Raw genomic sequence first — 17,058 nt, 5'->3', positions numbered from 1 at the left:
TTTTCTTTTGCGTGGAAACCGGGTCCAAGTGGCTCTTTGGGTGTTAAAGGTTGCAGACCCCTGTCTTAAGGGATGTCAATGTTTTCTTCTTGTTTTTTTTTTAAGGCACACTTGCTCACATCTGTTTTTCACAGTACCTCCACAAGAGACCAATCCAACAAGAGACAGCTTGGAAATCCAAACGTAATTCCAAACTGGACTTGAGGTTGCCCTCAATTCTAGGAATAAACTGACAACAGATGGATGAACAGGAGAAAAAATGAGCACTCAAGTTAACTGTAGCAGCTACAGTTAATTTGATGATGGCCCAAGTATCTCCAGTGACTGGAGATACACATGATAAAAAAGTGTCATCAGTGAATCACAAGTAAAAAGCACTTTTGGAGTACAAGAATGAGATTAAGAACATCCATCCCTTCTCTTATGCTTGTCCTTTTTTCACCAACTATAGCTTTAAATACACATTAGCCTAATATTAGTTGTTGCGTGATGATCTGATGTCCTGGATTTACTTATATAATTGACAGTGGCAGATATTCTTCTGTAAATGATGTCTTTCATAATAACAATGCTTTGCGGCTGTTGTATAATGGTTGTGTACTTTGGGTATGCATGATATCAGAACACTGTTGGCTTTGCCAAAGTGTGAGTCATTGCAGGCAAGGTGTGGGCTTTGTGTGGAAGCTTATCAAATATTGTGTACATCTGGCTTTCCTATGAGCCAGTACCCAGCCTCTGTAATGTGTGTAGAGTACATTTTATCTATGTTTTGTTAGATGACTATCCTTTCATAGCAAATTGTATTTGTATGATTGAAACTGGATTTTTATGGCTTATTTTAAGGAAAACTACATTTCAAATACCATTTATACAAAGAAGTTTTTTGGTGCTCAGGGTGGTAGCCACGCTTCACACACATAAATCCTAAAAGCTCCCCCAACTTGGACTAAATTCTATCAAGAGGACCACTGTCACCTGCATTTCAAGATGCTTGAAAAAAAAGAACAAGAGGGAGAAAAACTACAGTAAAACACTTGCATATGGCATCTGTAATCTCACCTCAAAGCCAGGATCCTGTTATATTAATACATAAAATTAAGAGATAATTTTTCCCCTCATCCACTCTGCTGTAGAATTCTTACTATCTATTACTGTTTGAATTGTCTTGAAATCACAAGTTACAACACCATACAAAAACAGAGTTTGTCACAGGTTGAATTAATGAGTCTGTTAAACTGTTGATTGGGCTACAATCCAAAACTGAAGTTTTTCCAAGCATTTATCAACAAAAATGTAAAGAACTTAATTTTACAGTGACAGCTCTGATAATAAAACAAACATGGCGGCCCTTCAAAGTGACCCAATTTGATTCAATGTCAGAGCAGTTTGAGACCTGCAGTTTACATGGACTGTTAATCTTAGTTTGACAAGACAGCAAAAAAAGATAACACAGGTTTTATGTGGGACTGCAGGACTGAAGTGGTCAAAACAGCCTTACACATTAGTGTTTTTTTTCCTGTTTGTCCTATGACAGACTGCACATTTCTGCACAATCCATATTTTTATCTTTTAATCTCATAAATCATAGACCATACTCAGATAAATCAATGACCTGGTGGTTTAAGTAATCAAACAATATTTAAATAAATAAGAACAAAAATAACTTTGAATATAAATAACATTTCGTAAAAGGACATAGTCCTATATAACATTGGATTTTTTAACTTGCTGCATACATGCTAGCATTACAACAACCGCAAAGTGTCCGTTGCTTTAATATTTTAGAATTTAAGGGATATTTAGAATTTCTTTTTTTCTTTATTCATGAAGTTATTTACATAAATTAAAATCATCTCAGTATCAATAAAATGAAGCCATATGCAAAAAAAAAAAATCTGTCAAGTTTATAATTATGACATATGCACACAAAGGAGAAAACACCTGCATAAAAATGGTCTGCACTGGAAATTTTTCAATATGTAATCACAATACATATGAACTAATATTAACAATTCAGCAGGATAAATCTCTCATAATTCATTTCATAAAACTACTAAAAGCCATAAAAAGTACAAACAGGGTAAATAATAAAACAAAAACCACTAAACAAAAGATTTGAAAAAGTAGTTTGGAATGAAATTATCCCCCTAAGCCTGCTAACTGCTCTAACACCACACATGTTAACTGTCTCAGTTAACAACATGGGACAGGAGCTCATCTTTATATTATAATGGAAGAAATAAAATAAAAATTATTAAGATACTTTTATGTAATTATTAATATTGACTGTTTTTAGTGTTGTTGAATGAGCTATTTCCTACTCCAAGCAGGATAGGTTTAGTTGGGAACTTTATCATGCCATTTAAAATATATTTAACTAAAGTCAGTCTTTTTACCCAAGACTGCCTGTGCTACTTCAGAAAAACCAGCATGAGAGAATACACTTGCAGTCCGGACCCAAATCCAGACCTATTACTAAGCTGATGGACTGTTTCTATTTTACTCTGTGTAGCTTTTCTTGTATTTAAGTTAAGGCTATTTTAAGATGCACATCCTTTTCCTTTGTCTTTATAGCAGTCAGTTTATGCGCACAGAAAAACAGACGTGTGCTTTCTAATTCATCCCAGGTGATGCTACTTAGTCAAGCAAACTGTGTGTGTGTGTGTGTGTGTGTGAAAACAGAAAACTAAGCAAGGAGACGAGATGCATAAGTCTGGAGAAGTAAGTCAGAGTACTAGACTGAGAAAAGAGGGGTTGAAGCTGAGAAGCGAAATGTAGTCAAATGTAGGAAAAATGAAGAAAACAGGAAAAGCAACTATAATTTTTTCAAAAGCTCTATTTTTTACATTTATGACTGTAAACCTTATTTTACTTGAAATGAGAAAAGAACATTTTACTATTATTATTATTACCATTTTATTACTAAGACTCCCTCCAGTTCATTGTGAAAATTAATATGATGTTTAATATAATAAACATATATAAACATTGTTGATTTGTACTTTATGTTATATTTAAAGAGATTTTCTCAAGTGGACCTCCTTAAACTTTAATTAAATACCTCTGCACTATATGGACAAAAGAATTAGACCAAAACTTACTGAATAATACTATGGCTTGTTTTTCTTTCTCTCTCAGTGAGGGAAAACTTAATGCTGTTTCTTACCAAGCTATTTTGGACAATTCTGTCCTTCCATCTTTGTGGGAATAGTTAGGAGGAATGCCCTTTTCTGTTTCACCATGAGCATGCCCAGGAATGCTCTCGTGAAACATCAGTGCTCAACCTCACAAATGCTCTTCCAGAAGAGTGGAAGCTGTTACAGATCCAAAGGGAAGACAAATTTTGCATGGAATGCCATAAAATCAGCAGCAGGTCTAATATATATAAGTGGCCCAATATTTTTGTCACTATAGATTAGATTAGATAAAACTTGATTAATCCCTCGAGTGGGTTCCTCGAGGAAATTCAGTTATTTCTTTATTTAAGATTAAATAAAACTTTATTAACCATCAAATATAGTGTATGTTTTAAGAACGTGTTGCTCCCGGGATGTTTTGCGAATATTAGAAAAAAACAGAAACAAAACATAATAGTTTTAATTTAATAAATTGAGAGTTTAACTTGAAACTGGTTTACTGAATTTTTATTCATGAGTTCATAAACCTTTTCCCAGCAGTCCAATGTGGGAACAAGCCACTGAATTTGATACTGTATGAAACACGTTTGGAAACTTTTAGACGTTGGTATTTTATGTGGTACAGCTTTAAAGGCTTCATCAAACAGTGAAGAGAAAGTTTCATTTTACCATTCTAGATAGAAAGAAAAAAAAATGTCCATCACTCAAATTTGCCCGGGTTAGAAAATCTTTACAGCTGTGTTACCTCCTTTTAAAATATAACTCAACTGCACTGCATTTCAACAGGCACTGTTGACCTCGGGTGCAAAATTTGGCAGAAAAATTAATGTCAATTCTTTCTTGAAAAACTTTCAACTTTGTAGTAACGGCATACAAAATAAAAGCGGGTGGTAAAGAGTAAAAACATTTTGCACAATGAGAAATTTTTTATAGGGTTGTGTTACATGTGATTTGTCTAGATAAAAGTGTGCCTTAAAAATAAAAGGAAACCAAAACTGAGCAACTGGTTTTGGTTTCACCAGAATCATGACACTGAAGTGAGACAGTTTCTCATGAGGTAGCAACCATTTAAAGCCATTTTTTAATCCCTGACATTGAGTTGAGAATGAAAAATATTTTGAACTAAGTCAGTCATGGACACCTGAGCAAATGCTAGAAAAACTAAAAAGAAAACCATGACACTAAAGGGGTACTTTCCTCCTTTAGTTAATGGACTGCTCCAGCTATACATATCATATATATGTTTCAGTCTTGGTACTATTTTCCCTGCTCTTGTTTGAGCTTCACTGTAAATTTTCTAATTGCTACATAAACACAAAAGAGCACGAGCCTAATTATTTTGAATGAACCTGACCGTTTCCATGAATTTCACATGTTTTGCTTTTCATTTGAGACATAAAACTCACCTTGCTGAAACAAGAAGTGGCGAGATAACACTAATGACTTGTGTAAAAATTACTGGATAAGCCAGATGGGAAAAAAAAAATAGTGGATATGAATCTAAGAACCACGCATTTATGAAGTGAAACTTTTCATGTCCTACCAGATCACTCTCTTCTTCCTCTTCTCTCTTGGGTTCCTTGGGCTCGTCATCAGGGTTGAAATCTTCCATTTCAACCTAAAAAAAATACAACAAGCACATGTTGGTTTATCTTAATTAGTAACAAAGAAGTGTAATTTTCTGATTTTTTTTCAAGACTGAAAAAATTCACCTCCTCTATAGCAGCATCCTGCAGCAGGGACCGGACATCCAAGCGCACCATGTGACGTGGTGAAGGCTCCCAGTTATTAGACATCTGTATACAGAATGTATTATTGAGAAGTGAACGCTGCATCTATACGTTTAGTAAACGTTACCCTTTTTGCAGTCCAAACAAATATCTCTGTATTTGAGATCAGCTAAGTGATCTTATAGACCTTCATTATATCCTTAAGCGTGCGCCCATGGACATTCCGCTTTGCACAAGTCTGAGTGTCTGCAGTGATTTCAGCCAAATACACCTTGAAATGAGAGAAACAAATCCTTTTTAGCACAGGGCAGACATGAGTGTTTTTCTGGCTCTCTCATTAATATAACTCACCTCAAAGCCTTTAGTTTTAGCTGCACTCCAGAACTGATCAAAATGTTTAACCCTGTCATTAATAGTGTCTAAAATAATGAAAGGAAAAAAGCCATCATCCAAGGTTTTCTTAAACGTTTTAAGCATGCTGCTCCGGTAAGTATCCTCCATCTCCAGCTCATACTCGTACTCCATAGCCTGCAAGACAGGTTTTTCTGCATTACATCGTGCATGTATTTTTCTTTAGTGCATGTTCTATGCAATTCATCTGTCAGACTTACCTTTTTTTTGACCCTCTTCCCAGTGTCTGGGTCCTTCTCAACTTTCTCAACCTCTGTCATGAAATAATCATCTAAAACAAGAACTCGGGGAGGTGCACCGCCACATTCAACCTCTTTGTCCTTAACATTGTCCACAAGACAGAAAAGAGTATTTAAGATTTTGTGTCGTTACAAAAGAGCATTTATTATGTTGAAACCTAATGACACATAAAGACAGTCTATAAGTAAAGGTTCTACTGTTTGTGCACTTATTATAAAAGTTCATTTAGCTTACAATCAAATTACATAACCCTATAATTTGCTAGAAGGACTCGACTCACCCGTATGAGCTTTGCAACATGGGTTTTTCCGCTTCCTGGAAGCCCCCTCATGATTATGACAATCTGTTAAAATAGAGAACTTCAATGAGTGCTGCTCATTTAAAGAGTGGGGTATTGATGCATGAATTAAGATCGCAGTGATAGCTGGTACCCTTTCAGGGCGAGACAATCTGCCAGGTAGTTTAAGGATATCGTCGATATTCTTGATTTCCGGCTTCTTCTCAACACGTGGGGGAGGTTGTGGAGGTGGGACTGGTGGTGCAGTGGGGGGCCCTCTGTCATCTGGATAACTTCTTCTGTCCACTATAGGATAAAAAAAAATCTTAAGCTTAGATTTTCTTATTTGATATTTACTTTACCAATTTACCCTGAGTTACCTCATGTTCAACTTACTGTAAGGTGATGGGCTATGGCTGTAACGTTCAGGCCCAGTACGCTCAAGTATAGCACGCTCATATGGAGGTCTATCATAACCTGGCCTCCCATAACGTTCATCTGGATCACGGCTGCCACTTCGGTCCCTATCTCGAACATCCCGGTCCCTCTCCCTGTATCCGGAGCGTAGAGAAGATGCCAGTGGAGATCTACAGAGAATGTGGGCATAATAAGTTTCATTTCATCAACAGAACTTCATATTTCAGACTAGCACAAAGGCACAGTGAAGACTTATCACAGTGTATGACACAATGTCATATAGTACCTTTCATCATTCATGGCCTGAGTGCTTGAATCAAAAATACAGACAAATAAAAAACAATATTATATATATAAAGAAGCAGCACACTACTCCATAGGTAGGGAAAAATGCTGTCAGTAACGGTGAAGAAGCTTCTTACCTGTCATCTCTTTCTCTCAGGGGGTAGCGCTCCCTGTCAAATCTTTCTCTTTCATATTCTGGCTTCTCTCTGTATAATTCCCTCTCTCTGCTGTACTCCCGGCGGTCCATGTAAGGGTCTGATCGTCTTTCGTAATATGAGTCTCTGCCGTAAGGATCTCTGAGTGGTTCTATGAGAATCAAGTAGTTAATAACCATGTATTAGAAAATATAAAATAAAATCCTGCATATATATATGCAGGACTTTAGTTAACTTCTTTATTGATGCATGACACGTGTATGGCAGCCAGCTGACTTGTTTCTACTATTGTTTGTGCATAAAACATGATAATTTTACAAAACATTATATTTCAAATCATTTGAATAAAATCACAGGCTCTGGCTGGTGTTTAGCTACACATTTTAGATGGTCGGATCACTGCTTCCATTGTGTCCATGATCATTTACTCTAGAGGAGGGTGTAAAGCAGGGGTCCCCAATCCCAGTCCACGAGGGCTGGTGTCCCTGCAGGTTTTAGATCTCACTCTGGGTCAACACACCTGAATCACATGATTAGTTCATTACCAGGCCTCTGGAGAACTTCAAGACATGGTGAGAAGGTAATTTATCCATTTAAATCAGCTGTGATGGATCAAGGCCACATCTAAAACCTGCAGGGACACCGGCCCTCGTGGACTGGGATTGGGGACCCCTGGTGTAAAACTTTGTGAAAGGAGTGTAATATGAGTCAAAGAGACAGAGAAGCTCACTTCTGTCCAATGACAGCAATACTGGACATACCAAACATTTCTGTTGGTAAGTGGATTTAATGCTGTTAACAAATCAGACACTGACAATGTGAGAATCGAATCAACCTGTTTTTGTTTTTTTAGAGGGAAAGCCTGATTTTTAGGACACGCAAGCCTAACATTAGCTGGCATAATGTTTGCTTGAAATCAGCTTTTGTTGTTTAGCATGCACCAAAGCTTATGCCTATGGTGGAAGTGAGAAATAAATCATCATTTTGTATGTTTTTCTCAGAATTGTTTTGCTGCTGAATTTTTTTGTGTTTCAGTCACACAGGATTAGTGGATCCTGATTGGTGACCCATCCTTCCAGCAATTCTCTGTGATCCCATGTTGGGACAACAGGAAAATTAAGACTATTGAGTAAATTGCCCAACCTCACATTATACAACTGAAACCTACCCTTTTCATAGCCCCGGTCCGATGGCACTGGGTCAGGCCTCAACACAATCCTCTCACCATAAGAGATCCGCTCAACCGTGGTTCCAGGCTCTAAAATATCAAGTGCACATCAGCATAAATCCAAAACATCATTTGGAAACCAAAAAAAAGGTACTACAAGCTGCTCATACCATGACCATGACCATAATCAACCGTCTTTGGAATAACCGGCACTGCAGGTGCAGGGAATGACGGCTGATAATGTGTGGCAGTAGATTTTATATCGCGAGGCACAGATTCAGCTGCAGTTGTCTGAGTTGTTGCAGTCATACCCTGGGAACATACTTGATATTAGAATGATCTAACAGTAAAACTAAAAGAAAATGGAGGAAAAAAATTCTATGTATTGTATTGTATTTTATGAGAAAAGAGAAAACGTGGAAAAAATATCTAAATAGATGAAAACAAAACAGACGGGATTTGAATCGACATAATCAATTATCTTGGTCTTTTTACATCAATGTAGTCACACCAAGCAGACTAAAATAATAAAGTTGATTTTTATTTACCTTCAGAGCATTCCTGACTTCTGGTGGAATCTCTAATCCAAGAAGACCAGCAGGCAAATCTGGCAGAACATCAGTTTGTGCAGGCTTGGATTCACTACCAGAGGTTTTACCCTCCTGCAATTCCCTGTGGACCCGAAAGGAATTACTAAGTTAAAACAGATGATTTAACCATAAATTAAAACAGAAATGAATGTGTGAAATTATGGAGTTTCAACAAAAAACAAAGAAAATACATTTTTTTCAATCTATGAAAATAAAATAATTGTAAATCACATGGATAGATGCTAGTTTTTGTTTGCCTAATCAATGGTAAATGTTTAGAAATTACCTTATTAGTTTAAGCTCTTGAGCAGCTTTCAAGATGATCTCATGTTGGCGTTGGGAAAGGGCAAGTACATTTGCTCCACTGGCTGCTTCAACTGAACTCTCAGGCAGGTTTGTTACAGGTGCAGCTGTAGGTGGAGGTATATGCAAAGGAATTTCTTCTCTTTGTTCTTCATAGCGAGGTCTACGATCTTCATAGTCTATTGGATACCCTCTCTCTGGCAGTGGAGGACGTCTGGAAGGCCTCTCCCAGTCTGAAGGAGGTGGGTAAGATGTTTCATCCTTCCGGTAAGGTGGCTCATCCCTGTATTCACGAATTCTGAGTTCTCCTCTCCCCCGCTCAAGTTCATCATATTGATATGGGTGACCTCTTTCTCTTTCCTCTTGCCAGTGGGGTTCTCTGAATGGCTCTGATGGTGCCTTGTGGGGGGGATAGTCCCTCTCTGAGAGAGCATGCTCTCTGTCCCACTCAGACTCATGATACCTGGCATCACGACGACAGTCATCAGGATGATAGTCTGGTGGTGGCCGACAGCGATACCCATCTTCCCCATGATCATAATCTACAGCATAACCCTCTTTATAACCTTCTTCATAATCCTCATGTGTCGGACCTGGCGGCCACATACCTCTTCCTATTCCCCGACCCATAGGTCTCCTCCTCAGTCCTTCCCTATCTAGTATCTCATGTGGAGGTGGTGGAGGACCTCTGCCCGGTGGTGGCTGCCAATCTAATTCTCCTTCCGTTCCCTCATCGTATATTGGCTCCTCCAAATGATCTATCATTTCATGAGGTGGTGGTGGCACACGATGCCTGCCTCGTCCTACGTCAGGATGCATCGCATGGCTAGGGGGTTCATGTCCATGGTACATGGGATGCATTGATGGATCCATATTGGAATCATCAGATTCCATTCCGTGGCCTAATGGCTCGTGATCTATTGGCCCATGTGGTGGGAAATGGGGGCGGCCTCGTCCTTGAAGCATGAAACCAGGGTGACCACGTGGGGGACGACCCCGACCAGGAGGAAATGGAGGTCTCATGCCTCTCATTGGTGGTCTCCTTTCAATCCAGTAAGGGTCTTCATCCTCTAAGTACTCATTTGATTCAGCTTCTTCCCAGTGTCTGTCCACTGGTTCTTCCTTTCCCATAGGTGGTCCTCCTCTTCCCATGGGTAATCCTCTTCCCATAGGTGGACCTCCTCTGGCCATGGGTGGACCTCCTCTGGCCATGGGTGGTCCACCTCTACCCATTGGTGGTCCACCTCTGCCCATTGGTGGCCCTCCCCTAACCATTGGTGGCCCTCCCCTACCCATTGGTGGTCCTCCCCTACCCATTGGTGGTCCTCCCCTACCCATTGGTGGTCCTCCTCGACCCATAGGAGGACCTCCCCGACCCATAGGGGGTCCACCTCTTCCCATGGGAGGACCACCTCTTCCCATGGGAGGACCACCTCTTCCCATAGGAGGACCACCTCTAGGCATTGGGGGCCTTCCTCTCATCATTGGAGGCCTACCTCTCCCCATGTGGGGTCCTCCTATTGGCTCTTGATAGTACTCTTCCTCTGTGAAGTGATGTTCTTCTGGCATCCACATTTCTTCTGGGGGCATTTCTGATTCCTCACCACCAAACTGTTCATGTGAAGGATCTTGCCAATAGTAGTTTTCTTGTTCTTCTTGCATACCCACATTTTCTTCAGGGGGCATGTAATCATAAGGCATTTCCCCCATCTCTTCCCCAATTGGTACAGTGTTTTGTCCCTTAAACTCTCCACTGCTCCTCTGCCCACGTCCTCGTCCGCGCACCTGGCTAGGCACTGGGGGCTGGCCTCGTCCCCGACCAGGGGGAGGTTTTGGAGGATCTAGTTTTGACTGCTTTTGTGGCTCTGGTTGGTTTCCTGAGGACTTTGGAATCTGTGGTGGTTTGCTGTTTCCCAGTGGTCCATCTGGTTTTTGCGAATTTTGTGTTGTAGTGTTTGATGTAACAGCAGAACTAGTATTTACAGGGGGCTTACTGTTAACAGGTTCAGATTTCTCACCTTTGTCCAAAGTAACACTGCTATTTGAATCCTCAGGTTTTGTATCTGTTTGTAATGTCTGAGGAATTGGTTCACTTTGGACAAAAAAACCCTCAGTTGAAAGTAAGTTGTCATCTGTCATATCTTCAGAAGCGCTCTTATCAACCAATTTCAATTTATCTTTTTCATTTTCAGATAGCGGCTTATCAGACAATTTTTCTGGAGTCTTAGAATCTGGAGTTGGAGGTTGCGGAGTGACTGGTTCCACCTTAGGCAGCATTCCTTGCTGCTGTTTTTCTTGAAGGTTTGGTGGACATTCAAGACGAGGTGAAGGGCCAGTGAGCCTTGTGGAATCAAACCTAGGTGGCTGCCCAAATCGAGGTTGGTCAAATCTGGCCGGTCCATCAAACCGTTGCCGTTGTTGATCGAATCTAGGTGGACCATCAAAACGATGCCTTGGTTGGTCAAATCGAGGGGGACCATCAAAACGGTTAGGTGGTTGGTCAAACCTTGGAGGACCATCAAAGCGTTGTTGTGGGTGGTCAAATCTTGGAGGCCCATCAAATCGCTGTTGCGGTTGGTCAAACCTTGGGGGTCCATCAAATCGCTGATGTGGTTGTTCAAATCTGGGGTTGTTTACCCTGGGAAATATAACAAAATAAAAACAAAAATTGAAATAAAAATAAAAAAACACCCCATTTAAAGAAAACAATAATTACAATTAAATATGAAGCAATTTCATATAAAGATGTGCTTTTAAAAGATAAATATAACCAAATGTATAACTGAGCAAAACATAGTAACACATAGTAATAAAAGACAATTACAACTTACTGTGGACCCCTGACATTGTTGAAACTTGGTGGCTGAACAACTGGGGGAACTGGGGGTTGGACTCCTATGCCACTAGGGGCACTTCCTCGAACTGAGGGCACAGCAGGTGATTCTGAATGTGTTACAAAACCAGTAGGCTGTGGACCTTGAAGTCTTGGACCAACAGTAACAGGGGTCTGCTGCATACCTGGGTTTACTGACTGCTGCAAAGGCGTGTCTTGTACAGGGTACTGGCCATACTGTCCCATCATTCCACTATTATATTGGCTTGACGCAAACGGTACCATGGCAGTGAGAGTAGCCACTCTTTCTTGAAGGTGGGCATTTGTTGCATTCATCTGTTCCTTCCACTGTTTCCACTGATGCCCATAATCCTGCAGTTGGTCTTTATGAGGATAGCTCTGGAATTGCTCATACCACAGGGTGAAGGAGTGATTCCAGTCTTGGAATAGAGGTGTGAACTGTTGCTGTTGCATTTCGTAGTGCCTCAGCTGCAATTCTGCAGACATTGACTGCAAAAGAGAATTTTGGTGATTATTTATTGCTTAATTTTACATGCAGATAGGATAAGTATTTAGAAAAACACATTTGAGTTTGTACCCAAATTGAATGAAGGGTTTAGGGCTTTGCTTTTTAATAGGAAATACATTCTTTTTAGGAACCAACATAACTGGGTTAATGATTCAAAAGATATTTTATGGACAGAATTGAGCTATTCTTTAATTCTAAACTAATTAAGAAGGTAAAAGGTTGGTGTGAAAGCACAACACAATATCTAACAAACTATTAATGAAAACAGATCATCCTTAGGCTGCAAATATAAAACAAATCCCATGTGATATGCAGAAAGCATTAGTAGCAAGTTTTTAAGCTGCTCTGCAAGTCAACAAGGCCTGGAGATTTACTACAGACAACAGAAGTGGATGATAACACATGAGCTTTTCCGTGGTGAAGACAAAAAACAAACTATCCCCAAAAAACAGCCAAGTGTAGCACAAACTGCAACAGGTAAACATATAATTTTACAAGTCACCAAGAGAAGACTTTATAACTGTAAATACAGAAGGTTTAACACCAGGCGCAAACTATTCATCAGCCTTAAAATGGAGAATGGCTGAACCTGCCAAAAAACAAAAAGCCAGACAGAATACAGAATAATCAGCAGAAAGCACAAAGAAAGCTGGGACCAGCTCATGATTTAAAGCATAACACCACCTATCAAACACAGTCGAAGCAATATGATACATGGGCATGCTTCACTATATGTTTAGGGATGATGTGAATCCCATTGACTTCAGACATGTATAAGGATATGCTGTGCACTCATATTAAGCCAACTGTAACAAAGCTGTTGCACCCCAAGAGTTTTCCCACAATACCATCTCTAGAGTTTAAAGAGAATGGTCCAAAAGTGCATAGGAGGAATCATGGAAGCTGTGTCACTGCTTAAATATTTCCAGATGCAACTGTACATACAGTTATAAGAAAGTAATTACAACTGTACATAAGTTATAACAAAGTAATTACTCAGACATTACACATGAAACTGAAAACTTATTGGCCATCAAGATGCCATTGGCCATTTACCTACCTGTAGGTTTGCAGGCTGTTGAATGAGGCGTTGGTATTGCTCCAGAATCTGCTGAAGCTTCTCATGTTGTTGCATGAGAGCCTGATATTGTAAACCGGCTCTCTGCTGTTGAACTTGTTGCCAGTGTGCTGCTGCAGCCTGTAACTGCTGAAGGCGAGCAGCTTCCTCTGGGTCTTTTGGTACTTCAGGCTTTAAACAGAAACAAGAAAAAATTATAGCACAGTATATCACTGTAAATCACAATTTTTCTTTTAAAAAAAAGTGTATGCAGTTTGTAATGAAAGGAAGGAAATTACTTTACGATGAATCCAAGACACTATTGAGAGCAAAAACATTTTTAGGTAAGAGTGCCTTAAAATACTGCTCATATTGCTGAAATATTGGACATGGGATGAGTACTATAACTGGGAAAGAGCCATTACAAACACTATTACAATTACAATGGGAAGGATGAATGAAAGTGGTTGATTCCTGCACACTTAAGCCACTTAATTCATATTATGGCAGTTAACACAAACAATGGGATAAAATACACTGACCCGCTACTTCATTAGGTATGCCTGTTTACCTGGTTGTTAACGCAAGTTTCTAATTAGCAACTAAATGGCAGCAAATATGTATTTCAGTATGAGGTCATGGTCCAGACGACCTGCTGAAGTTTGAACTGAGCATCAGAGTGGGGAAGAAAGGTGATTTAAGTGACTCTAAATCATGCATTTTCAATCATTTTCTTTTTTCTAGGGTTTGCAGTGAATGGTCCAAAAAAAAGAAATTATCTGGTAAGGGATAATTTTCTTCGAGGTGCCTTGTTGATGCCAGAGGACAGAGGATAATGGTCTGATTGCTTCAAGCCAATAAGAAGGGAACAGTAACTTAAAAAACTACTTGTTCTTCCAAGATATGCAGATGAGCATCTCTGAATGCACAACACTTTTAGGCAGATACACTATAGAAGCAGAAGACATGACAACAAGTTCACTGTACTCAAATGACCTCACCGCTCACCAAATCTCAATCCAATAAAGTACCTTTAGGATGTGGTAGAATGGGAAATTCCCAACAATGATGTACAGCCACCAAATCTGCAGCATCTGTACGATCCCATCATGTCTATATGGACCAATATGTCAAAGGAATGTTTCCAGGAATTTGTTCAATCTATCCCATGATAAATTAAGGTCGTTCTGAAGGAAAAGGTGGGCCCAAACCAGTACTAAAAAGGTGTACCTAATGGAGTATCCAGTGAGTTTATCGAGGAACACTACAATAATGGCAGAATGGGTAGTGTGACTTACTGTGTCTGTAAATGTAGGTGGTTTTCCTACATTTTCACTCTGTAAATTTATGTAAACAATATAAACAGTGTTTAGATTCAGGAACAAACTAATTTCTCTTAATACTGGTTGTGGTGTGTTCTTAGAGGCTATTGAATAAAACACTGGTAATGTTAACACTATGCAACTTGCTTAAATTCCCAGGCAAACGGACAAACATTTTATCTGTGACTGCTTCTTGAATAGTTGCTGGTAGAGGTAAAGCCTTCATTAATAATTTGCAAAAATAAATAAATAAATAAATGATCTCAGATATCCACAGAATTCGGTGCAGCCCAGGAAATTTTAATTGTCCATTACAGCATTCAAATGCATTATTATTTTATTATTATTCATATATTTAGTTTGACAAACCTATAATATAAACTTTGAGCACACACCAACGTTTAATTCACAGAGAGCAAGCCATGCTGTTAAAATGTATTTTATGACTTATGCAATATTTTAATAGTACGTTGTATCGCAAATTATTTTTAAAAAATTATCAAATTAGGAAACTATTTATGTGTTAATTCTTATATATTATCCACAATGCAAGTCAAATTTTTAACTGGAAGCCTTGACATGCTAGCCTCAAGCAGAAATCCGGATAATCCTACAGAGATGTGTGGGTTAAGCTCACTTTTAGAGTTCAGCTCTATTGAAAACCGATATCACTTACAAATTCCAACACATTTTGCACTGCTTTCATTGTAGCAAACTAATAAGATATTAATGTGCAAATTGATGGCGTTCACTGTTTATGCATCCAATGGTGTAGGAATTCTTACCCTTACTTCCTCAGGTAGTGGTGGCGGTGTTGGAGGTTCCTCTTTAGGCGGCGGGGGTGGTGGTGTGCTTTTTGGTGGTTCTAATGGAGGGGGCGGAGGAGCTGTTTTGCCTGGGGGTGGTGGCAGGGGAAAAGAGCCATCTCCATCTTTCTGATTCTGTTTGGCTCTCTCTTGCTTCAGTTTCTGCAGATTCTGAAGATGCTGTTTGTACCAGAGCTGCTGCTGCTCCTTGCAGAAACAATTACAAGAAGATCTGTTCAGCCATTTTCACACAATAATCTTGGATAATTACAGGAGAAGTCGAGTCATACTTAGAAACAAAAACAAAGGAGTAGGATTTCTTTATGCTGTACCTTCTTAAATTAAGAAGGCTAGGAAGTTAAGAATATGTCACACTTCTCTTAAATTTATACTTCAGATTAAAAAGCTCAGGATATTTACTTGGTGGTATTATTAAGAATCAGGTGGCTTAACAGTAAAATATCAAATTAGGGTCCAAGCTTCCCTAGCTGAAAATTACATTTTAAAAATAATAATATATTGTACTCTTCACTAGCTTGGGTTGAACGGTGTTTTCCTGTTAAATAGTGCAATGTACCTTCATATGTCTTTGTTATTTACCAATTTCATGTATATTATTAGTAATTCAACACTAAAAGCCATTACCTGCAATGGTAAGGATTTCTCGTCTTCTGCCGTGGGGGCCTCCTTGGGTTTGGGAGGACTGCTGTTCTCTGGTGGCTTTGATGGCTGCGGCTCTGGAGGGGGAGGCACAGGCTGGGTATCGGTGGGATGCGGTTGCGGAGGAAGTGGAGGAGGCTGCTGGTGACCCTGTTTGGGAGCAGGGGGTACTCTCGTCGCTGAAGTCTCTTCTGGTTTAAAGTAGGACTGAGCGCCAGCGCCGCTGTCTACATGTGCAGGTCCTTCTGGACGCCACGACGACCCCATGTACCCACCAGCGTGTGCAACGCCGTATGCAGGAGCAGCAGTACTGGCATTGTTGCCGTGTTGTAATACAGACTGGAGCTGTTTCTGGTGGAGCATCTGCAGCTGCTGCATCTGCTGGAGGTGCTGCTCCTGCAAGCTGGAAAACAACGAGCCGCTGGAAGAGGCCTCGAAACCGCCGAATCCGGGAGCCTGGCCAGTGTGGCTGCCAGCCAGTGGCTTACGGGGCCCAGCACCTCCATAGTTTTGGGACTGAGGTGCACCGTAATTTCCCCAGGTAGGATACATCGTTAAAAACAAAGCAGCACACGGCCTTTGTGGAGGCACATACAGCCTAGCTCAGAGCGGCTTCCAAAGCTAACAGCTAACGTCGACCTACGTTTTTTAAACAAAACGACGGCTACATTCTAATTTCCCCACTGAGCATTAACACATTAAATAAAGATATCAACACAGATTAAATAACAGCTATCCGTTGTAGGATATGATGTAACGCTGTGAAACTATATTAGAAAAATGTTCATACGGTTTTGCAGTTGAGCGACCGACATTAGACGGCACACTGCTGATGACGGAAACACATTAGATGATGACATCCGGTCAAGCGCTGAACGTTTAATCGTGATATATTTTTTAAGTTATCTGCAGTATATACATTTTTAACTTAACAATACATTACATTTTTTGTCTTTTGTTTGATCTGTAAAATAGTTTTTTTTGTTTTTTATTGTTGTTAGCGTCTGCTTCTTTTTTCTGATCATTGTTGTTGTTGTTGTTGTTGTTGTCGTTTTCGTTGTTGTTATGATCTATAATAATGATTATATATTATCTGTATCAGTGTTGCCCATCAGTAATCAAAATGTCTTTAGTCAAA

At 39.6% G+C, this 17,058-nt stretch overlaps 1 protein-coding gene across 7 annotated transcripts in view; it reads right to left on the bottom strand.

Annotated features, from left to right (window-relative positions):
• ylpm1 (YLP motif containing 1) overlaps nt 1-16,753 on the bottom strand; it is a 28,955-nt gene extending 12,202 nt beyond the window's left edge. For 2 of the 7 annotated variants that reach the window (XM_005734368.2, XM_005734363.1), the window contains exons 1-19: nt 15,906-16,753; nt 15,240-15,467; nt 14,431-14,469; nt 13,136-13,324; nt 11,545-12,056; nt 8,697-11,351; nt 8,369-8,492; nt 7,991-8,132; nt 7,821-7,910; nt 6,635-6,803; nt 6,499-6,522; nt 6,192-6,382; nt 5,950-6,101; nt 5,799-5,861; nt 5,479-5,598; nt 5,219-5,395; nt 5,055-5,138; nt 4,850-4,933; nt 4,681-4,755 (exon numbers count right to left, since the gene is read on the bottom strand). In XM_005734368.2, coding sequence (XP_005734425.1) covers nt 4,681-4,755; nt 4,850-4,933; nt 5,055-5,138; nt 5,219-5,395; nt 5,479-5,598; nt 5,799-5,861; nt 5,950-6,101; nt 6,192-6,382; nt 6,499-6,522; nt 6,635-6,803; nt 7,821-7,910; nt 7,991-8,132; nt 8,369-8,492; nt 8,697-11,351; nt 11,545-12,056; nt 13,136-13,324; nt 14,431-14,469; nt 15,240-15,467; nt 15,906-16,472 — 5,685 coding nt within the window. In that variant the 5' untranslated portion in view covers nt 16,473-16,753. Of the gene's footprint in view, nt 1-4,680; nt 4,756-4,849; nt 4,934-5,054; nt 5,139-5,218; nt 5,398-5,478; nt 5,599-5,798; nt 5,862-5,949; nt 6,102-6,191; nt 6,383-6,498; nt 6,523-6,634; nt 6,804-7,820; nt 7,911-7,990; nt 8,133-8,368; nt 8,493-8,696; nt 11,352-11,544; nt 12,057-13,135; nt 13,325-14,430; nt 14,470-15,239; nt 15,468-15,905 lie in introns of those variants that run through there. The other 5 variants (XM_005734367.1, XM_005734364.1, XM_005734365.1 and 2 more) reach the window with 5 other exon arrangements.
• Between the last annotated feature and the right edge of the window lie 305 nt (nt 16,754-17,058).

The sequence above is a fragment of the Pundamilia nyererei genome, unplaced genomic scaffold (assembly GCF_000239375.1).
Source record: "Pundamilia nyererei isolate P.nyererei 1_Seehausen unplaced genomic scaffold, PunNye1.0 scaffold00058, whole genome shotgun sequence".
In the NCBI taxonomy this organism is placed as follows: Eukaryota; Metazoa; Chordata; class Actinopteri; order Cichliformes; family Cichlidae; genus Pundamilia; species Pundamilia nyererei.
This window is presented reverse-complemented; position numbering and strand designations above follow the sequence as displayed.